This window comes from Pleurodeles waltl, chromosome 4_1 (genome assembly GCF_031143425.1).
Source record: "Pleurodeles waltl isolate 20211129_DDA chromosome 4_1, aPleWal1.hap1.20221129, whole genome shotgun sequence".
In the NCBI taxonomy this organism is placed as follows: domain Eukaryota; kingdom Metazoa; phylum Chordata; class Amphibia; order Caudata; family Salamandridae; genus Pleurodeles; species Pleurodeles waltl.
In genome coordinates, this window is record NC_090442.1 from 311,072,471 (window position 1) to 311,096,570 (window position 24,100).

Sequence of the window (24,100 nt, forward strand, 5' to 3'; positions counted from 1 at the left end):
TCTGCTCCCTAGCTCTCCTGCCGACACCTCATACCACAAAAAAATCCATTAAATGCTATTCCCGCTACCTAGCCAGTGAAAAGGTTTGATAAATAATTATTTTTAATGTCAAAAACTGCCTTTGTTCATTTCATTTTTGTGAGTGCCCATTTGGCGGATTTAAGATTATTTTATTAAAACATTTCACGAGTACCTTATATTCGCTCACAAAATTAGTTCACTTGCGAATGTTTTAACACTTCCTCGTCTAAAGTACAAGGCCGATTCAGAGTCCTCTACTCGGCTCGGGACGCAGAGGATGAAAGTACCATGATTGACGTTGAGCGGAAATCTTCGATTTCCAATCAGACAGCGCTTCAGAGGACAAATGAGCAGCTGCTTTCGGCAGCCAATGGGGAGCAAGTTAACATGTACACTCGACCACCGGCTTACATGCAGAGCCTTCACTGGCAGGGCAGCAGTTCAGGGACAACTCTTTCTTCTGGGCTGCAGTGCGACAGAAATCTGAGAAGCAGACAGACAGCGAGCACCGCAGGGGGATGTGGATCAGAAGTCTTCGGGCTCTTTAGAGGTATCATGGTCAGATTCGCAGTGACATTAGTCAGACAGTAAGTTCAGAATATTTGCCCTTTGCTTTATACACGTACTTAAGCAAGAGGAGGGTTGAATGGGAATGAAATGCTAAACAACTAAGTAAAATAGGGATGAGAAGCCTCATTAAGTTTTCAGTTTTGACAGCGCCTGCCTTTTAAGACTATATAGGTCGAAGCTAACAAGATTGCCTGCGCAGCAAGGAATCAATTAAAACCAGCACTAAAGTCCCGAACTCTCGAGAGGGAGAACGAAATTGAGGAAGGTTATATAGGTGCACCGTGCACGAAAACCATAGGTTAAATTAATCACTAGTCTTGGCTTCCCGGAGCAACGCCTTGCCAGTGGGACTACGTATTTTATTAATGCAACAATAATAATGGCTAATATTAATACCTTTCAAAGTATCACATTCCCTGGACTTTGCTGCACTCTGACGTTACAAGTGAAAGCTCTCTTTAGCAAGACCAGACTGATTATAGTTATTGGACAGAAACACTTCCGTTTTTCCTTGCTTTTTGTTTTCTTGGTTAGGTTAACATTCAAAATATGGCATGATGTGGAGCATGGTTAGAAGTGTTTTTTTGTGACGCTGTTATCTTTCAGTTATCTTAATTTAGAACACCAACGTTCTGCATTCTTCAATACTGCAAAACTAGAGTGAACTGTTAATGTAAAACCAATATGCAAAGCGTACATGTTGTTTTAGCTACTACTTAACTTTTGTTAGCTTGAGTAGGGCCCGTTTACACAATTTATTCATTCATTTATTTCGGGTTCAGCATTGCCGCTTCAACGTTCCACGAAAGCTACTTTGCCCGATCTCCTCCAGCCAATATGTAATACTAGGCAGTGTTCTTGACTTTTCCTTATATCAGTTTCGCTCTGCTGTAGCCCTGATCCCCTGATGAATGTCTACAGACCCGCTTGGTGTGTATGATGCACAGTATGATGGAATTCTTTCAAGGTTTCTTCAGCTTAACTTGTAACTGTAATGGACACTTGTTAGAAATTGGGTGTCCAGCTGACAGAGTTATGCCCCCTGTTCAAGTAGGGACCACAATCCCAGTCAGGGTAAGTCACAACACAACCTACATTTTCCTGTGCTTATCCTTCGGTAGCTTGTCACAGAGCAGGCTGGCTTAACTTAAAATGCAATGTGCAAAGTATTTGTGCAATAACTCATACAGTAACATAGTGAAAACACCACAAAAAGTTCTCCACGCCAGTTTAGGAAAATAGATATTTATCTGAATAATATAAGACCAAAATGACAAACATCCGAGATGCGCAAGTCAAGATATCACTTTTTAAAGGTTTAGATGGGTCTCAAACCTTATAAATTAGTGTTTGTATCCTTTTAAAACGCAGTACCTAGAATGCGTCAAAAATAACGCCGCAGAGGAGGAGATGCATCAAAAAGTAAAGCGATGTGTCAATTATTCTGTCGCGACAAAGGCGATGTGTCACTTCTTTTTATGCTGCAAGGCGATGCATCGGTTTCCAGGAGTGCAGCCTTGGTTCTTCACTGTGATGCAGGGATATTCTGATACCCAGGGATGATGCGTGGAAAATCCAAAACCCGTTGAAGAGGCAACAGAGGCTGGGTCGATCTGGCAGGTAATACAGTGATCTTTCAGGCACGAAGCAGGCACTGCGTCGATCCAGCAGGTGTGTGGAATTTTGTGAGTTTTGCATCTATTTTCCTATGCACTAGATTTTCTTCTCTTTGGTGTAGTCTTTGATAGCCCTGATACCTCAGAACAGTAGGCAAGCTCAATCCAACCCCTTGGAGAGCACTTGAGGAGGAAGGCAAAGTCCTTCCACCAGAGTCAGGGGTCAGCAGGCAGCAGGGCAACAAGCAGGCCAGCAGTCCTTCCAGCAAAGCACTCCAGGTGAGTCCCTTGGGCAGCCAGGCAGTCCCTCTGACAGAGTCCAGTTGTAGGTCCAGAAGTGTCCGATTTGGTGGGGTCACAGACCCAGTATATATACCCAAAAGTGCCTCTGAAGTGGAGGAAACTTCAATAAGTGGTTTTGAAGTGCACATGTTCTCCTTTCAACCAAGCCCTGTCTGCCAGGAGCCCTTTGGGGGAGATATCAGTCCTTTGTGTGAGGGCAGGTCACTGGTCTTTGAAGTGTAAGTGGACTCCCTCCTCCCTTCCTCCCCAGGAAGACACATCAGTATGCAGATGAATGTAGATGCAGCTGTGTGTCTTGTGTTTATGGCTGTTTGGGTGGAATGTACAAGGGGATCGGTCAACCATCACAGACGTGACATGGATTGGAGACAACCTTTAAGGCACCAATAGCAGTAAGTGCAGAGAAATGTCTACTTACTAAAAGTGTCATTTCTGAAATAGTAATGTATAATTCAACTTCACCAGTAAGCGGGATTTCTCGCTACCATTCCAACTTTACCAAACGTGACCAGTCCATTTCTCTCAGATCAGAATTATCCACTTAAAAGCATATAAGAGAATTTTCAATGCTGGCATATGAGAAGAGCAGGCTTCACAATAGGTGAAAAACGTTTCACTACCAGGACATGTAAAAGTTACAAGTTCATGTCCTGCCTTTTACTTATATAGCACTCAATCCTAAGGATTACTGAGGACCTACCTTAGGGGTGACTTTTATGTAAAAAAATTGGAATTTAAGGCTTGGCAAGTAGTCTTAAATGCCAAGTTGAAATGGCAGTGAAACTGCACACACAGGCATGGCAATGGCAGACCGGAGACATTGTTAAGGGGCTACGTATGTGGGTGGCACAATAAGTGTTGCAAACCCACTTAGTAGCATTTCATTTATAGGCCCTGGGCACAGCCAGTGCACTTTACTAGGGACTTTTAAACGTAAATTTAGTATGCCATTTGGGTATGGGCCATTGTTACCATGTTTTATGGGGAGAGCACATGCACTTTAGCACTGCTTAGCAGTGGTAAAGTGCCCAGAGTCCTAAAGAAAAAGAGGAGGAGGAAGGCAAAAGGTTTGTGGTAACCCTTCAGAGAGGGCTATTTTAAAAAACAACCCCCTCCAGCCTTAAGCCAGGGTAGACTAATCAATACCTTGATGGACCTCCCTGCTTAGGGCGATGGTCCACTACTGCAGGGGCACTTGCCAGTTCTATGCCTTTCTGAACTCAACTGGGTCCTTCTGTCTATACTCTCTGGGGCCACTGAACTGACCCATGGAGTACCCTTCTCCTCATCTGTGGATCCCATATGTGAAGCGCCTAACCTCAATTTGCTCAAAGGTGCATCCCAGCAGTTAGACAGTAATACAGTGGCCAACAAAGTGATGTGGCCCATTCCACTCCTTGGGTCTGACTTTTGTCCCCAACTCAGGGAAAACTCTGACCATATGGACAGCAACCAACAGAGGCCACTGACAGCTGTCAATGTCAAGAGCCATACTGAAGGCCATCCACTGCTAAGTAGTTGCCCTAAGTGGGGACATTGGGTAAGCTTCTCCTCCAGCCTTGCATCTGGCAGGGAGTTCCCTGTGGGCTCCTGAGGTTTCCTTGACCTGTGAGGCATCTCAGAGTGAGGGGCAGTAGTCCCAGGGACCCTACTTCCACTCTACCTCACTCAAGTTCAGTGGTGGTATCCTGACACTGGTCATTCAACGCAGGGTCTCTACCCAGAGGCTGAACAGGGGACAGGGCTGAGTCCTCCCTCATCTTGCCCCTACATCTGGGCTCCTGATCCTTTTCTGGGGAGTGGTACTTCAGATAATTGAACTGTCAGGGTGCCCGTAGGGGCCATCCATCCCAGTTCTCCTGCCACCCGGAGTAACTCATTCCCCAGAATGCAGTCTACGGGTATCTAGGGACTAACTATGACCCTTCCCTTGGTCACCTCCGCACCCCACTCCAGGGATACCAGGGCCATAGGGTGGGAAAAAATCCTCTCCATGGACTGGAGTCGCCCTACACACCTGACCGGTGTACAGCTCTGGGGAAACTAGTCTCTCCACCATCATGGGATGACTAGCCCAGGTGTCCCTCAGAGCAGTTACTGGGACTTCATTCACTCCCATCTGGTATAAGTGACGAATCCCACCCTCAGAGATCACCAGCTCCCTCTGAGACTATCTCCCAAATGAGGGAGATTATGACATGGTTTATGACCTGCCCTTGGCAACTACTTTCCCCTAAGGCCACATTGGGCACCCCTGTAGAGGTCCCACCAGTGGGTGGTTTCTTGAATAGACAGAGTGTCCTAGCTGGGAGCACTCAAAGCAGCGGGGTTGGAACTGTGATGCCCTGTGCCGCCGCCCACCAGAACCACTGCCCTGTTTCTCAAATGGGGCTTGGGAACCCTTTCCTCTCCCCTTACTCTGGGACTTGTCTGGGTCATCTCTAACCCCCCCCCCGCAACTCTGTTGAGAGAAACTGGAACCACCCTTCTTAGGGTCACTCTCAGGTACCTTGTTGGACACTCTGGTGGTAGCCCAGAGGTCCACCTCCTCAGCAAGCTTCCTGGGATCAGTAAACTTACTCTCAACTAGGTGCTGGCACCAATCTGTAAAACAGATACTGAGCAGGTGCTCTCTCATGATTAAATTGTAAAGCCCAACATAATCATTAACTTTGCTGCCCTGCACCCAGCCATTCAGTGCCTTGCTGGAGTAATCAATGAAATCTACCCAGGATTGGTTGGGGAGCTTGTTACTGTCCCTGAATCTTTGGCTATATTTCTCAGGGGTCAGTCCAAATTTGGTAGTCAAAATGGCTTTCATGGGTGTGTACTTGATCTGGTCCCCAACCTCTGTTAGAAGTATGCCCCTTCCAAGGGTTGGCATGTTTCTACAGACCCGCCTCTCCCAGTGCTCTTTAGGAACCCCATGTACCTACCCTCAGTGCAACATCATACTTAGAAAACCACTTATCAGTGTCATCTCCCACCACATAACTGGGGCACCAAATCCTTGAGTATACAAACCTTCTTCTCTCCATCAGGTACTGTATGTTTGCTGCCACCATCGCTGCTGGACTCCGACTGTCTAGCCGGGAGATCTAGCTCTTTTAGACTCAGTTCATGAGCCAGAAGTAATTTATTCTCTGCTAAGACTCTTTTGTCTTCCCTTTCAGCCTTCCTCTCCTCTGCCTCCATATTAAGGTGGAGCGAGACAGCGCTTTGACCTGTTGTGTGTATTGTGGGCTTTAAACAACGCCCATCACTGGCACTCGTTCGTAGGCTTAGCTTTTAAAACTCCCTGGTAAATGGTAATTGGAAAATGCTTTACGTTTGTCCTGTCTTGGGACGATTTTGTTACTGCCCTGCAGACTGAACCTGTTACATGGATAGTTGCACGATTGCCAATATACTTCAGCGTGGGTGAACTCTTTCTTTTTTTCTTTTGTCTCTCCCGTTTGTGCTCCATGGCAGCCATGGTCCTCGTGGCGCAAACTCAGTGGTATGGAAGCGCTGGTCACATTGTTCACACTGTTACCTAATCAGAGTCATTTCATTTGCCTCTTTCCCTTTACACTCCATAGCTTTCCCAAAAACACTTATAATTGATAAATGCACTTGAGAAAAGTCACCCCATGATGCTTGCAAAGCCTTCTTTTGTAAAACATTTTTGCCCATAACTCTGCCTGTGGTGGTTCTAGGACGATGGGACCACCACCAAAACGTTCAGCATGACACACTTTTTCATCTATGGGTCCCCATACTAGGTTAGTGGGGACCCCACAATAACCCCTCCCTCCATTTAGTGTCTTCTTTTTAACTTCTCTCATGGCTGGAACTTTAGTTTTACAGCTGAGAGTAGTTTGTGTTTTAAGGGTATGTAATATCATTGCAGTAGACCTGCTAGCCCTGAAAATGTGTAATGCACTATGTCGTCTGGGGGCTAAATATATGGTTTCACTGCAATACTTTCAATCATTTTCTTTTTGTGTGGTTTTGCCCTCTAGGGGCTAACTGTATGGTAACATGACCATGTTTCTTACAAATGCTATTTTTATTGTGGTGTTCTCTATGGGCTGTTCTGAGCATTACAGTCTAATGGCAATCGTTTATTTCCAATAAAGGTTTTTATTGGGTTTATATGATAATTGTATATGTTTTATTAATCTCTCCTTATTGCAGTTATGACCATGATTCAGGTCAACTTAACATCCTTATTACACTATGACTGTTTGAATACTCTTGATATGTTTGGGTGACCCTTCTAGTTTATTTCTCTAGTTACTCCTCCATGGCAGTCTTGTTTTGGGAATTGTGTTAGCCAGCAACTCTGATGGTGGGGTAGTAAAAGTGGTATTCTATTGGAATTAGCATTGCTTATTTAAATTAGGATGCTAAATGGCAACATTTTCTTTTATGGCTGCAGATGGAGGAGGAAGGCAAATGGAAGTGATTTAGTTATATTCAGGGCCACTGGAATTATGTGGCAGGACAAGACCAAATTATGAGGCAGGTTTGACCAATTTATTTGCCAAGAAAAGTCCAGTTATGAATTTACAACACCAAAGCTCTACCTCAAGCAAATGCGAGACCCATTGCATTGTAAATGCTTGTTAATTTTGCCAACTGCAGCTGGAATTCTCTCTCCTCTCTCCTTTCCTCTGCGGTCAGGCCATGACTGAAGACACTGCTCGCTGCCCTCCCAGGTAGCACAAATCCAGGGGTGTCCCCCTTAACTGCTGCAGCTAGCTCCCCAAAAGATCACTTCACACTGTCTCCCAACGCATTATTCTTTTGGGAAAGGGATTCTTCCCAGGCCCTCAGTGCTATTTGGAACTCCACCCTCTTGGTGGGTGCTCGGGCAAGTATCCCCATCCCTTTGCAGAAGGTTTTCAACTGGTTAACTGTGTAATCCTTCAGTTTAGACTGTTCAGACTCTATGGCTTCACTTCTAGAACCAGCCAGAGACATGGTGTATTAAAAATGCAAAGCAGGGAAAATAGCAGGAAAAAATCAAACTGATCTTTAAATGTATGTCGTATTGTACACATAGTTATTGTATGGCACTGCACAAACACAAGTCCTATCCTCACCGCTGAACACCAATGTTAGAAATTGGGTGTCTAGTTGGCAGAGGTAGGGACTACAATCCTCGTCAGGGTAAGTCGCAACACAAACTAAATTACCCTCTGCTCACCCTTCAGTAGCTTGGTACAGAGCAGGCAGGCTTAACTTAGAAGGCAATGTTATGTTATATTATGTTAAAGGTACTTAAATCGTGCAGTGACTCACCCCGGGAGGAGTATCTCAGCGCTTTAGCTTAGTAACCAGAGGTGACAGAAAGGTCAGTAATACCCTTCGACAGAAGCTGAGATGCTCAGAACACTGACGGAGAGAAATAGAAGGGCAATCCTACATAAAGAAGCGACATAGGAAAAGGATCTACCTCCGATTCTCAACTTATTAATTATGGGTACTGACCGGAGATTGTCACAGGAATGCAAATTTCTGTTAGGACAATAGGGGACAAGACTCAAAGATAAATAATGAGGTTCCTTGCCGTTAAGAGCCTTGTGTGTGATGCAGCAAATTTTGAAAGTTAACCTTTTCCTGACTGGAAGCCAATGGAGGGAATGCAGTTGAGGAGAAGTGGATGATCTGGCAGGAGCATTATGTATAAGGCAAGCTGATGTGTTTTGTACTACCTTTAGCCTGGTCAGCAAGGACTCATTTATGGAGGCAAACAGCGTGTTACCATAATCTAGGCGACTCAAAATCAAAATCTGGACTAGTGTCTTCAAGGAAGACAGGAGAAGGGTAGAAACCCGTCTCAACAGATGAGGCAGATGGAAACAACTGCCCATGGTTTTCTGAACCTGCCCGTCCATTGAAAAAGAGTGGTCCAGATAGACTTCCAAATTTTTAACGGTAGATGTAGGGTTGGGAAGTGTGCCAAGTTCCAAAGGCCACCAACTAGGGCTCCAGATATTAGCTGCCTTACCAAATAGCATAATCTATGTTTTACTTGCATTGAGTTGGAGATAGTTCAATGTCATCCATTCTGCAATAGTCTTCAGGCCCGAGCCAAAGCATTCCTTTACTTTGGCAAGCTCTCTGTCGAAGTATAGCAGTATTGAGTATCGTCTGCATAAGAATACATTTCCAAGCCATCCTGTCTGACTAACTTCGCCAAGGGAGCTACGTAAACATTAAATGTTGTAGAGCTGAGACAAGAGCCCTGAGGCTCCTCTATACAAAAGCAGGGTGTGAGTCTTAAAAGGGCCCATAGAGACCATTTGCATTAGATTGGAGAGGATGTCCCCTAACCAATGAAATGCAAGCCCCTCGATGCTGCACTCCATTAATCTTAACAGAAGTCAGGAGTTCAACACCGTATCAAAGGCCATGGACAAATCCAGTAATACTGACACGGAGGAGCTGTTAGAATCCAGGGAGCATCTGATGTGGTCCGTCACAGACACAATGGTGGTCTCAGTACTGTGAAAAGGGTGAAAGCCTGACTGTGAGGGGTCCAAAAGCTGATTTGTTTCCAGGTATTCCATTATCTGTTTATATCAGCCCTTCTAGTTATTTACCTAATAATGGTAGTAGGAAATTGGTTGATATTTGTTTAAATCGTCAGGCAGCAGAGTAGTTTTTTTCTGGATTGGGATCACCTGCGCTGCTTTCCAAGCTGCAGGGAGTTTCCACGTAGTATTAGATAAAATAAAAAAAGATGCCACAGGTGGAGCTAACATATTAGCTAAGGAATTTATGACCTTAGGTAGGCAGATGTCTTGAGGGGCACCCCGATTTTGCTGGACCTGGGCCAGCAAAATTTGTTCTAAAGACAGGAGGAAAAATGCTCCAAACAGGGAGGACAAAGTGTTTTGTTTTTCTCTATCTCTGGAGGCTTCACTGCCAGATCATCGTATTTAATAGAATTCTGGTAAATTTTATTGATTTTACTCTGAAAGTGTGAAGCAAGCGAATCACACAAGGCTCGAAAAGCCTGAATCTTTTGCGTACAGGCTGAGGGATTAGTGAAAGCATTGAGAATTTTATATAACTCTTTAGATGAGTTGCCTGCAGAGTTGATTTGATTGGCTAAGTAAGTTTTCCTTGTTATAAAAAAAAAAAAAAATTACAATGGTAGTTATTCAAAGCGGAGTGGTGAGATTCCTTAGTTTCAGATGTTTTACAACAATGCTAACGTCGTTCAAGCTTTTTGCAGAGAGCTTTTTCTTTCCGCAGTACAGAAGTGAACCAAGAAGAGTGCCTTCTAAAGTATGGTCTGATAAGACAAGATTTCAATGGGGCTAGTGCATCAAAAAGCAAGTGTTAAAACATTATTAAACTTAACTAAGCCAGTCTCATTATCAACCGTGTTTCCTACATTGGGAGGGATGGTAGGCTGCAGGCTTGATAATCTAGTTTCAATGTGTACTGTCATGCTAGGCCTGTGAGACAACTGAAAATTAAAAAAGATGGCTGCATGGTCAGACCACACCAATGAATATGGAGTGTTTCAGGTTAGAGAAGTCAAATTTGAAACAGTTAGGTCCAAAGTATGTCCTGCAATATGAGTAGGACCCCAAACGTTTTGGGCCAAGCCTAATGAGGCAAGGTCGGACACGTGTTGTGCTACCTCAGGATCTTGGAGGTTTTCACCATGATGATTAAAATCACTTTAGAAAACAAATTGTTGGGGCAATAAATTTCATGAGTTCCTGACTGAAATATTGTTTTGATAATTTAGAGCCCCACACCCTCAATCCTTAGCTGAAAGTGCAAAGTTAAAAATGCACATTTCCACTGAGTCAGTCATGAGAGAGTTAATTAGGGGTACCCTAAGTTAACCTGTGCTCAACCCTCTGGTAGCTTAGCACAAAGTAGTCAGGCTTAACCTGGAGACAATGTGTAAAGTATTTGTGAAACACTTCAAACAGTAACAAAGTGAAAAACACACGCAAAATGGATCCCACACCAAGTTAGAAAAATGTAATGATTTTTAATAAATAAAGCAAGATCAAAATAAAAAAAATCCAATCAGTAGAAATGGAGGTATGCAATTAAAACAATTCCAGTGAAGATGGTGCCCAAAAGATCAGAGCACCAGCTATGAATATCTGGCTGCGCCGGACAAGGACAGAGTCACAAGTTCAGACTGACGGCAATAGAGCACAGGAAAGCTACAGGGACCCAGTTAGATCCACCGAACAAAGTACCTTAAATCTTAGTTTGTGGAGCGTTGTGAGTGTCCACGTCTAAGATGTGTTGCACAGCCGAAGTGATGTGTCAATTCTGAGATATAGCAAGGTTTCAATGCAAAGTCCTGTGTTGTTAAAGGCTTGCAATGTGAAGTCTGGTGTCGTGAATGCGATGTGCTGTCGGGGTGATATGCCAGTTCCGTGGAGCTGCGATGCGGAGTCTGGTGTCATTGTCGAGGCTTCAGTCAACAAGGGATGCAGAGGCCTGTGCTGAGGATGCATCGTGCAATAGCGGTTCAGATGAGTCTGCATTGTGGTCTTTGTGACAGTGGAGATAAATGCAATGGCGGTGAGGTGTTGGTTCTGCTCAGGGTTGCGCAGCCGAGGAGATGCGTTGGTTTCGTTGGACACACAGCAGAGCATTCTAGACCCACTTCAAACGTTCCAGGACTAGGGTGGCACCATTTGGCAGGGTGGACGCACAGCTGGTAGAATCAAGATGCTGGGTTCGAGGTTGCAGAATCTTCCTGTCCCTGAGGCTCAAGTCAAGAGGCCAGCCAACTAGCCCATGGATTAACTCTGGGGTCCTGAGTTCTACAGATGCATGTCCAGTCCTTCTTACCCAGACAAGAGGGCAGCAGACAGCAGCAGCCCTTCAGGGCAGCATTCCAGCAGAGTGGCAGTCCTTTCAGGAGCACAGCAGCCCTTCTTTGTGGCAGAGTATCCACAGCTCCAGGAGAGTACTGAAAAGTTGGTGTCTGAGGTCCAATATTTAAACCCAGTTTTGCCTTTGAAGAGGAAAAAACTTCTAGAAGCATGCCTTTGAAGTACACAGGTGCCCTGCCTCCCTGGCCCTGGCTCCAGAGTAATTACAGGGGGTATGCAGCCCTTTGTGTGGAGTCAGGACACAGCCTATTCAAGTGTAACTGGAACTGTGCTCAGCTCCTTTCTCCCATCCTGCCATTGATTGCCCATTCAGGCACACATAAGCTCCCTATTGTGTGTGGCTGCCTAGAAAGAATACACAAAGTTCAACTGTCAACTATTACCAGTCATGTGACCTAGAAACAGGCTGCAGGAAAATGCCAACTTTCTAAAAGTAAAAAGAACAGATGATGGACGGTATGCTAAGCAATGCAAACATTCACCTCCAGTCACAAAAATCTGGTTTTAATCCATCATTTGTTTGCCCACCACACCACCCCAGTTTGGACTCAGTCATATACAAATCCGTCTTGACCCTGTTCCCCAAAGGTAACTGCCAAGCCAGGTCCTCCTTGGACCAGAAACCAGCTTCCTGGGACCGGTTTCAGGCACAAAGTCATAGAAACACCCTGGATTGCCACCATCACAGAAGCTAGAACCATCCCTGCAGACACCCTCGAACGCTGCTTTCAAAACTTCTCCAACTGGGTCTCCTCAGCCACCAACATCATCTCCCCCTGAAGAGCCTCACCTGCAGCAAGCCCACCAATCAAGCCGAATGGTTCACCCCAGAACTTCTAACCCTCAAACGCCACTGCAGGAAACTAGAGAGACACTGGCACTCCAACAAGGCCCCCGCCAACCTCGAATGTTTCAGGTCCGCCCACCACAGATTCCACCACCTACTCAGGGAGACCAAGAAAGAAGCACTCGCCACCCGCATCGAGGCAAGCACCAATCACGCCAAAGAACTCTTCAGCATCACCAGAGAATTTGCCTGCCCCTCCGCCACAGAGAACACAATCCACCCTTCCCAAACCCTCTGCGACATGCTATCGGACTACTTTTGCCACAAGATCGTTGACATCTATAGCAGCTTTGACCTTCCCTAGCTTGCCGACCGTGACCACCCCGCATCCCAACCCACCCCCCACCGAACCACTGAAATAAAAGCAAATCTCTACTGAAGACACCGTCTCCATCATGACCTCCATCCACTCCGGATAATCCTGCCCGCACCACTTCTACAACCTAGGAAGAGACGTAACCGGAGCCTCCCTTACAGAAATTCTCAACACCTCCATCTCAACATCCACCGTCCGGGGCGCCAGGAAGCACGTCAAAGTCAAGCCCCTCCTGAAAGAAACCCTCAGCTGACCCCAGTGGGATCAAAAGCTACCGCCCCATTTCGCTCCTCCCATACTCAGCCAAATTTCTGGAAAAAGCCATCAACCACCAGCTCATGGACTACTTCGAAGACCACAACATGCTCGACCCATCCCAGTCCGGCTTCCGGCCTAACCACTGCACTGAGACAACCCTGATCGCAGCAACTGACATCGGACACCTCTGCGATCTAGGGGGAACAGGGGCCCTCATCCTCCATGACTTATCAGCAGCTTTCAACACCATCTCCCACCACACTCTTATCGCCAGACTCCACAGCATTTTCATCCAAGACAACACACTCAACTGGATAACCTTTTTCCTCTCTGGCCAAACACAGAGTATCTTTCTCCCTCCCTTCATCTCCACACCCAAAGACGACATCTGTGGTGTCCACTAGGCTCCTCCCTCAGCCCCAACCTCTTTAACAACTACATGACACCACTGGCAGACATCGCACGCACCAACAAACTCAACATTGTCTCCTACGCCGATGACACCCAGCTCATCCTGTCCCTCACAGATGACGCTGCCACCACTTGAACCAAGCTTCCCGTCCACCAAAGATGCCTCTTCAAGCTCCTCACGTACACATACTAGACCCTCACACAACGCTGGACCCGCCTACATCAACAACGGCCTCTCATTCCACCGACCAACCAGAGAACTCTGCTCAGTCTTCCTCGCCCAGCCCCACAAATGATTTGGAGGTCGCTCCTTCTCCCACTTCAGCCCCAAGTCCTGGAACAACCTCCCCCACCACCTGTGCACCTCCCCTTCTCTGAAGGACTTCAGAAAGTAGCTCAAGACTTGGCTCTTCGACAGCCATCGGCAGCTGAATGAAGCCCGTAGCATCCCCCCAGTGCCTGGAGGAATCCCCCCCCAGGGTGCCAAGTTCACGCTCTACAAGTCCCTCTTGATTGATTGATTGTTATATCCCGCCAGACTGAAGGTGCTCACTGATGAGGGAATGCAGTTTTTTCGCTCACTGCAAGAAGTGTTGGGATGGATTGACCAGCGACCTGTCCCAGCAGATGCCCCGGCTCAAGCGGCTTGTAAGCCTCCACAAAATAGACTGTCAATGTGTGTGGGAGCCCAGTGGAGCAGCCCCCTCCAGGTCAAAGGCCCAGCAAGAGCAACTACGTGCAGCAGCTTTGGCAGGGCGGATCATGCACCCCATCCACAGGAGGAAGAGATGACACCACTCTCCTGTGGATGATTTAGACTCTGAACAAGGGTCCAACTCATCCGTGGGCTCTGATGCTGCGCTCCCAAGGGTGACACCGCAGTCGGTGGACAGTTTGATTTAACAGGGAGGTTATCACTCCCAGACCTTGAAAGCACTGGCTGACGATCACTTGGACTAATAAGTACTCACGATGAACTAGATGGCGGTGGTTTCCACTGTTGCCTGAATGGTTGCATATTGCCATGGTGGGTACTGTTAAGGCTGGCCGGGAAGCACTTCAGGTATTCTATACCCCAATGAGATGTTCACATATGGCTGATGTGTGTGATTGTTTTTGTGTTGATTGTTTGTATGGGGGGATGTTGCCTTCTTGTCCTGGGATTCGGGAAATGGTATTCGTGGTGAAGACCTCTTGGATCCAAGTTTGTCACCCATGTTTTAGCTTCGTTTTACAGTCCATATTTTGTTCATTTTAGTAAGGCTACTTTTAGCAATTATTTCTTTCATATTTTTAGCAGCTTGCTTTTATTCTAGGTATACAAGGAACAAGCTGCTTGTTTAGTTAGCCTTTGCACGACATGTAATCAATATTTTCCGTCAAAGGCTAAAGAACACTGTACACGATATGCTAGATCTGTGGTGCCCATTCAGGAGACAGCTTCCAACATCTAGACACAGCATTGCATTGGAACTGTACTTCTAATACGGTATGGTTAGTTATATAAACAGTGCGCTGACCCAGAAGGGGTATATGGCACCCCGGCCACAATTATCCTGGGACGCATGCAGCTTGACTGGCGTTGACCTACCAGCCTCTCGAGTGGATTGCCACCTGCACCAAGGACCAACTCCTCACACTGTCTACAGGTATGGGCTTTGGGCAAATCCCTTAGATTGGGCCAGGCAGAGCGTTACACACACTATGCTCTCAGCGTAGACTAGGGTTAGGTAGGAGCCTACAGAACATCTAGAACCACTTACACCATGGTTGGATTATCTTCTTTACCATGTTTGTAATGGCGATTACTTTGCTTTGTGTCATCTGACTGATTATCACAGCTCACTTTTTTTTATATGCCACATTGCAATTGTTTCAATAAATGTATTGAAAACTCATCTTGCATCTTTTGTGTCTAGCCTTGACATGCAGGACTAACAGCACGAAAGGGGTAAGATCTGTTTCCATGGCTTTCCCGAGGAATCAGAGTGTCATGTTCAGGTTTCTATAATCTCCATTTACCCTGGTAGGTTTGGGGGTTCAGGTGAGGCACTGTGACCTAGCCAGCAGGTAGGACAACAGTCACTTATGGTGTGGATAGACTCATTCTCCAACACTCTGCCGTCCTAAGCACACAGTCCTATTATCTGAGTAGGAACTGCATAACATGGCATGACCAAAGTATCACGGTAAGGTACTTATTTACTGATCTTGTGAGTAGTTTTCTCTTGTATGTCTAAGGTGCCCTATTCACCTTTATACTGAGATGTCAATGGTGTTAGGGGGAAATCCTCCTCAGCAGTATAGAGAGCACCTATATTTGGCTGTAGGTTGTTTAAGCTTAAACGTTTAAAAGGATATCCCACTTAGTGTTTCCTTCTCTGAATTCTGTTCTTTCAAATTGAGAATTAAGTAGTTATTCCAGTAAATTGTAGCAATGCTGACACGTAACATTTACTTCCTAATGGGCTGCCTAATGGGGGTGGAGATGTTATGGTTTGTGGTTGAGGCACACAAAACATATAAAACTGAAGCATTTTATTCATGGGTCAATTTTCCTGCAGTCAATGCCAACACAAATGCAAGAGTATAACTATTTAGAAATACCATCAACATATCAGGAACACCAAAATTAGGTACAAGGTGCACCACCACACATTATGAACCTGTTAGGTTGGGCCCCCTCAGTAATGAAGGGGCCACATGGGCAGTTCTAGCTGCCTTAACCGCATATTCAAATATACAAAGCAAAGACAGATCTGCCACCATTATATACTGACTATGACTGTGTTAAGACTGTCTAGACGCTTAACACAATTTGTAATGTGAACATTGAACACTACCCCAGCAAGGGCTGTTACAGCTGTCAAGCAACAGTAGGCTAGACCTGGGATTAACCCAGTTACTGTTAATGCTGTTATGGGTAAGTTACTCACCAAATGGGAAGAAATTCCTTTTTGGATTGCTCAAAAAACAAATCAGCTGGAAGCTGTGTTTCCCCATACGGGACCTCAAGATAAACAAAGAATTCTCACAATGTGCTTGCCACTTGGCATGGTACCTTCTATTGATGATGGTGCTACTTAGGACACAGTTTCTGCTTCAATATATACCATAACTCATGGTACACCATCTCTTGCAGTTTTACCGGAGGTGTTAAAACAAATATGAAATGAATATGGGGCTGCCCCTGCTTTGGATTTGGGGATGAAATTAATAGGCAACTTTGCCACAGTTTTCTCAATTATTTTGGGAATACAGAAGGGGAAGCAGCAGCGTTGGTTGTTCACCAGCATCTTGTGTAGGTTCCTTTAATACACCATGAGCATGAGTTACTACAAATAATTGCCGAAACCTACATGTGCATACATCGCAATAATTTGAGAGCCAGACCAAATAAGCCACAGCTGAAAGGAAATCCTGAAAAGGATAATACCAAGTAAGGACAGTAGCCTTCTAAAAAACACTGGAACAAATAAAGATCAAATAAAATCACAGGGAGAATCTCTGCAGCCGGAGAACTCTGAGAAACATAATTTGGGTAACTGTGACTGGGTAACTGTGATAATTTGAAACAACCTGACCGGTATCAGTATAGTGATACAGGCCCTTCTCGTTCTTTTCAGAACTCATCAAACAGTCGGAGAGAGCAAGGCGGTCAGAACCCAGACAAGAGGAGTATATGGAACCAAAAAAGGACGCTCAACGCCTGTCTGATGTGAAAGAAGAGAAACTTCTCCAACAAAAACCCCCATTCAAAAAGAAGTAGTTTGCAGGAATTTCGGCAAAATATGCCACACATATTGAGATAATTACTGCGGACATGGGCAGTGACTCTGCTAGATAGTGCTGCAGAGGTCACGATGATTCGTCAGAATCTTCCATGAGTTTCTTGATGTGAGAGCAACTAACAGCTATCTAGAATTCAAAACCCCAGACAGATGAGTCGTCCCTCTAGACCGAGTTTATAAACTGAACATACAAATTGAGAGAGACACAATGCACACAATTAATTTTCTGGGAAAGATTAACACATAGTTATGATATCCTCTTGGCTAAAAAAAAAAAGGTTGGCCACTGGAGTTTGTTGAACCCTCCCCTAGTGAGAAGATGTGATCTTACCTTCTTTCTCAGTCCTTGTTCTAGAACAAGTAAAGCAAGCATACTATGCAGACTGGGCTCTTGCACAATCCCCGGCACTATGAGCTAGCCAGTAGTTAGGCCGACAGTCACTCGTGTTGATAGACTCAGTCTCTGCAATCCTATTATCTGAGTATGAACAGCATAAAAGGTTCTTGTTGTAGGAGCTGGGTCTGTGGAGGGTGTACTTCTAGATTTTGGGACTGGGGACTGGATGTGCTGAATGGCAACATGCCTGCCCAATGGATGTTGGAGAGAGAACTGCTTGCTTGGATATGGCCGCCTCTATGAACAACAGGATTGAACAATATGTTCAAGAGACATGACGTATATTCCTACCTTTTTAAATAGAGGGGGATCCATTTTGCTCTGTTACAGGAGACGTATCTCACAGATCAAGAAGGGTCAGCACTCCATAAGAGCTGGCATGGGCAGACCTTCTACACTACATATTCTGCCTTTGAAAAGGGGGGGTTTCTCATGTGGGGGCGCCCTGTGGTCACCTTCCAGAAGACATGGGAACTTGTAGACCCGGCAGGCCAATATGTAGTGGTGACGGGGAGATTAGTGGGCCAGGACCTAACAAGAGTAAACATATACACCCCAAACATAGACCAGCTAAGCTTTTTGGAGGGGGTGACCAGGTTTCTGCCACCATTTTTGATGCACTTGGTAGGCAATTTTAATTGTGTGGCTGCCCTCACACTAGACGGATCCTACCCACCCTTGCAGTGATTCAACAGTTACTATGGCGGGCCAAGGATATGAAGGGTGGTGACCCATTGGGGGCTAGTAGACTACTGTCAGCGCCTATACCCAACTACTAGGGATTATTTGTTTTTCTCAAGCTTTCACAAGCTTCATGTGTGCCTCACTACCTTCCTGTGCTTAGTTGAGATTCATGGAATCGTAGCAGATATTGAATACCTAGCGTGAACACTCACTGACAATAATCCAGTGCTCCGACACTTGAGCTGGGAGAGGGTGCACCTTAGTATCCCTATTTGGTGGCTGAAAGTTGAGTTGCTGGAGGACCTGTTCCTTTTAGAACTCAATTGGGGAAAGCATTCAAGAATATTTTGAGAATAATCAGGGGACAGCGTCCACACCACAGTTCGAATGGGATGCATTTACAGCAGTGATTTGGGGGAAGTGTATAGCAGAGACAGTGGGTATGCGGTACACTCTTGCGGGAGGTAAAAACCCAAGAAGAGGTGCTGCATGACATAGAGAAGAGAAGGCCTGTGACCCCAGACTGGCAGCAAACCTTATTAGATGCTAAAGAACTCCCAGCGAGCAAGGTAGAGAATCTTTGGTGTTTTGACTACTGAGCTTACGTGACTCGTACACCTGCGGGTAAAAGGCACACAGGCTTTTGGCTTGGTGGGCCAATCCCGTGAAGAGGGGCACTATGATACTAGAAATAGAAGCAGACTAGGTGGGGAGATTCCATAGACAGGATGCCATTAACAGCTGTTTCAAAGATTACTATGCATCTCTATACGTTGGTACACAAGCCCCAGCTCTACATGAGGTGAATGCCTATCTGGTACCGCTGCACATGCTGACACACTGGAGAATGCAATAAATTTGGGACGCGATCTAACACTGCCCGAACTACGATATGCCCTGAAAAATATGGCCTGAGGACACGTCCCTAGAATGGATGGTCTCCCCATTGAATTTTACACATCGTATGCAGACACTGGCACCGAAATTAGTGGAGAAGTACAAATTGCGAAGTACCAGGGTCAACTACTGAGCACAACACGCACTGCAATAGTGATCACACTGCTAAAACCTGTCTGCCCTGCCCATAACAGAACAGCCAACAGGCCATTATTGATGCTGAATGTTGACTAAAACCTCAGCCGGGTGCTAGCGTGCAGGCTCCTGCCATATATGACGAAACTGGTCCATTGTGACGAGGCAGGATTCATACCAGGTAGAAACACAGCACTTAACATTAGTCTGTTCCTTGCGCTGATGAGAGATGACTCCTATGACAAGCACTCAGCAGATGTCTTTTTTGTAGATATTGAAAAGGCCTTTTATAGTTTGGAGTGACATTTCCTATATTTAGTAATGTGGAATTTTGGGTTGAGGAGGACTTTATCAGCTGTATCAGGCTGTTGTACACAGGATCTACAACCTGAGTCAAAACGGGAGGTATAATATCGGAGGAATATGGGGTGGGTCAGGATTCACAACACTGATGCTTATAGTTCCTGTCATTGTTCGCCGTTGCAGTGAAACCCTTGGCACGTAGTGTGAGAGAGGGGCTGCATTAAGGCAGCATTGAGGTCCGAGACTCTACACACCATATTGCACTCGATGCTGATGACCTGATTTTGCTTCTGCAAGATATTAATGCAGGACTGAATGGCGCGATGGCAGTATTAGACCGTTTTTGGAGCCTTGTTAGGGTTGAAGGTGAACTGGCTAAAATACAAGCTGTTCCTGGTGTGCGATGGATTATAGTCTCCTGCAGGCCTGGGAACCCAGATAAGGGAACCACGCTGCTTGCAACATCTAGGGGTAAAGATAGATCATGACACCTATGGATTACTGTATGGCACTGTAGGGGCAGAGGTCTGATTCCCTCTGATCCAGTATAGAGTTCTGGGGAACCCTTCCCTTGTCTGTAGCGGGCTGTATTGCTGTAATCAAAACGATTGTGTCTGATTTAAATTCATAAACATCTACATCCTTCATAGGGAATACCTTACCCTGCCTAGATTTAATAAGTTGTTTCTTGCAGCACAAGCGTCTTGCTCCAGATGTGAAATTGGAGCGCATGTCCACCACGTGTTGTGGTCTTACCCCTTTTTGTCTGCCTCCTGGGAGTGGTTACAACCTATGTGGCTGATGTCACACAGAGAGAAGTCCAGTTCTCACCCAGGCCATGCCTGCTGCACTGGTTTCCACACCCATCCAAAACCAAAGTCAAGAACAGGTTTATTGACCTAGCCATGGTCCTGGCGAAGCAAGAGATCACCCAAAATTGGAAAACTTGCAGAGGGCCCATGGTAGGAAATGGAGAAGTGGGCTGGTTATATAAGTGAGGTATTATTCCAGGACATCAAACGAGGCCGGGGTTTAGTAGAGGTGGCTCGTGCATGGGAGAGTTTGGTGGAATGCATTAAGGAACCAGACCTGGCCTCGGCAGCCCCATTTCTGGGTAGAGAGGCACACACGGGGCACTAAGTACCCCAAATAGATAAAACTGCCCTGCCCCAGGGATCCTACTCGATTGAGGGACTGATTATGAAAGTGGCCTGCGGATAGTCTAGCCCTCGATCCCTTGTCCAAATGAATAATATACTGCACACTTACACTGTTCCATGACACAGCTCGGGAGGGGCAGGAGGTGGGTAGGGATATTATTTGATGATGTTACGTTTACTTATAAGAATGGACTGACTTGTTAGGCAATTTGAAAATGTTTTTCATCTAGGTTTATGATTAAAACCAATAAAAGTTTGTTTTATAGAAAGAGGGCTCAGGCTGCATTGTACGGTGCTGATGTGTGGGTCATTGCAACTTTGCAAATTTGGGTAAGGTAGAAAAAAGATTCATGAGATCAATTAATGCCATGGAAGGTGCTCCACCTTGATCTGGGCTGGAGGAATATAGTGCATGTTTTATACCTCAAACCTCTAATCTAGTGCGTGAGACTATGATGCAGTATACTACTCCTTCCGTAAAAGGAAACAATTATTTTCCTGAAATAAATGGATAAGTTATGTAATTTATTGTGGTTCAACCATTTTAGGTCCTTGCTTCATAAACGGGACTTCCAGTAAGCCTGGGACAACTCAGAAGTGATCACCAGGTGTATGCTGGATCATTTGAAGTCCAGATCTTTGTAGTATGTGATGAAAGGTGGCTAATGGAGTCTCATACAGGAAGCTTGACTGAGACGTTCCTTAGTTTTAAATGCAGCTTGGAATTTGAACAATTTATGGACTACATTGAGCTGCCTGCGCCAAGACTGATTGCTGTAAAATTTAGGCACAGAATTCTACCAGTAAACTCATTCTGTGTTAAATGGCGAGCACCCCTCATAAAAACTCACACCCCTGCCAGTATTGCAAACTGTGCTGAGTCAGAACCTCACTTTCTTTTTCTACCTGTCTTACCAGAAGTTAAGAAAGACTTGGCTAATACTGATTTTGTCGTAGATTGGCCATAAGACAGTACACCTTGTTACTTAGGATTTTAAGAATCAACAGAAGTGGATTCATTGTATTGTACATCCACATATATCTACATCTTGCATGGCAGATAAGACAAAAGCCAAGTACCCGAATATAGGGGTAATTTAGCTTATGAAAAAATGATCTGTATTTTAAAAGCCTTATACTACAGTGCAACAGTTGTCCCATGGGGCTCATTCATCACATTACCTCTTAATCCAATACTTACAGGTGATTTTTGGCAATATATAAGCACCTAATTTCATATGAAGCAGATGAAAGGTTGAAAGAAGAGAATGAACCAATTATCACCAATACCTCGTAATCACATACGAGGTATTGTGACGAATGAGTCCCACGGGACAACTGGTCAAATAGAGTTGTCCTGTATCACTGGCACAATTTATGTGCTTTTTAAACCTGTTTTGATAATTGATTTTAAGATATTGTAAATGTGCTTATTGTAAAGTTGTTTAAGTATATGTTTGCTGGGGGTATTCCACCCCCCCTCCAAAATAAACATTACTTTCTAAAAGAAAACCTTTACTACCTTTTTTTGGTTTTTTTTTATCTTCCTTACTCTCTAACCTCATCCAATGACTCGGAGAAATTCACCTTTCAGCCAAGAATATGTTGACCTCTTCAGACCATTGAATTCCATGAAGATGGAAGCCTTTATCAGCAGCACAGCAGCATGCTTCCGGCTAGTTAACATACTTTACATTATCTCACTGATACAGTTCAACAACACCAAATCACTCTTCAACTCATTGATTTACAGCACATTAGATTACTAAAAGTCTCCTGATCAATTTCCCTATTCACTCCTACATTCCTATTGATAAGGTTCAGAATGTTGCAACCAGAACGTTATTTAGTCTCCCTAAATGCTCTCCTACCTCCATATTCCATCGCAAAGTATGATGGCTAAATGCCAAAAAAATCACTATATGAATTGCTAATGCTAGCATACTAAACAATATAGCCCCTAGACGTCTACCCAGTGCCCTTTTAAGCTACTCAGCATTACATAACTTTCGACCAGCTTATAACAATCTTTTGACTATACCTTATCTGTCTTTTACCAGCTAGGCCCATTCAATTGAAACATCTTATCTGCTATTCGGGCATGAAACTTATTCCAGGGCTTCAAGCTCACAATGAAAAGATATATCGCAATAAGAGACATACTTGATTATTACCCTCTCCTTTTTATAATTCCATTATGTATCTGTATATAAAATAACTTCTAAAACCTAGAGAAGACCACAGTTAGAGATATTTTAGTGCCCTCATACTTCATTTTTCCCTTGCCAGTTATATCAAAATGTTGGCGTCATTTACCAACAGTAGTCTGTTAACACCTGTATGTAAATACTCAAATGTATTTGACCCATATGCCATCCGTGATACTATGTACACAGTTTCTAATGGAAATATTAAGTTGATTTTTCTAAAATAAAGTGAGGCATTTCTTCATCAGAGCAAACATTCTATAAACAGAGCTGACATTTGACATGCTGTGTAATTCACCATTTCAGTATGCAGCTCTTGGGTGTGCCTCATGGGCACTGCCTTGGTTCTTTAGTTGGTCCTTCACATAACCACATGCAGGTCTTCATGTAAACTTTTCAAATTCTCCACAAACAGTGGGCTCTCTGAGTTTTCCTGTTTATCACTTCTTCAGTCAGGAAAAGACCTGTTCTGCTGCAGCTCAACCTACTCTATCTACCTTAGTGCCCACTACTTCAAATTGTGAGTGATAGGTGTAGATGGAGTTTGTGAGAAAGTGGATTATTAGTTGAGGATGGTAGTCCCGTTACAAGTAAGAATGGCATTGTTTCTGGTAGGTTCAGTAAAGGTATTAGTAAATAAGTGAAGCGTTTAGAGGTATCAAAATAATGACTAAATCAAAAGCACAACACAATAAAAATCCCAATTTATAAATATATAGACTAATTTAATGAACAAAATTGCAACAACAAGGCAAACATCCAATAAGGGAACTGGAGAAATTAGATTTTTAAATTTTCAATAAAAATAGCATAAAAAAGCGTCTAACGATAATTGTGGTCATCTAATTGCACTTGGCCAGTACCTAGGTGCAAGTTAAGGCCGAAAGTGGAGGATGTTTCCCAAAACTAGCAGTGACTATGCCCTGCTCCTTAGTGCTCACCAAGCACACTACATATGTTCTTATAGAACCGTCCCCCACATCCTAATCGTGGCATGTTTCATCATCAGGTCCTCATCTAGTGAGGTATTCGCCACTAGGTGGGCTCGACCTCGTAGGGGGAGGGAGCACTTTGATATTCTCCATATTCTTAGTGTGACCTTAGGACAGAAAACGTTAAAATTATTTCAAGGGGACTCTAACCCAATTCTTTAATAAGAGGAGCCTTGTGATATGGTTAAAAACATAACTTGACACAAAGAGGCATTTACTGAGCCATTGTGTATATTTTAGATCGACATGTTCCAGCTCCTTCACGAGATGCTCAGATTTGACCAGGACCACGGAGACCCTTGTACTCCGAACCTATACT

The 24,100-nt window shown here is 44.7% G+C and overlaps 1 protein-coding gene across 1 annotated transcript in view; it reads left to right on the plus strand.

Annotated features, from left to right (window-relative positions):
* Positions 1–299: 299 nt before the first annotated feature.
* TIGAR (TP53 induced glycolysis regulatory phosphatase) overlaps positions 300–24,100 on the plus strand; it is a 211,176-nt gene continuing 187,375 nt past the window's right edge. The window contains exon 1 of the mRNA XM_069228408.1: positions 300–608. Coding sequence (XP_069084509.1) covers positions 310–608 — 299 coding nt within the window. The 5' untranslated portion in view covers positions 300–309. The remainder of the gene's footprint in view (positions 609–24,100) is intronic.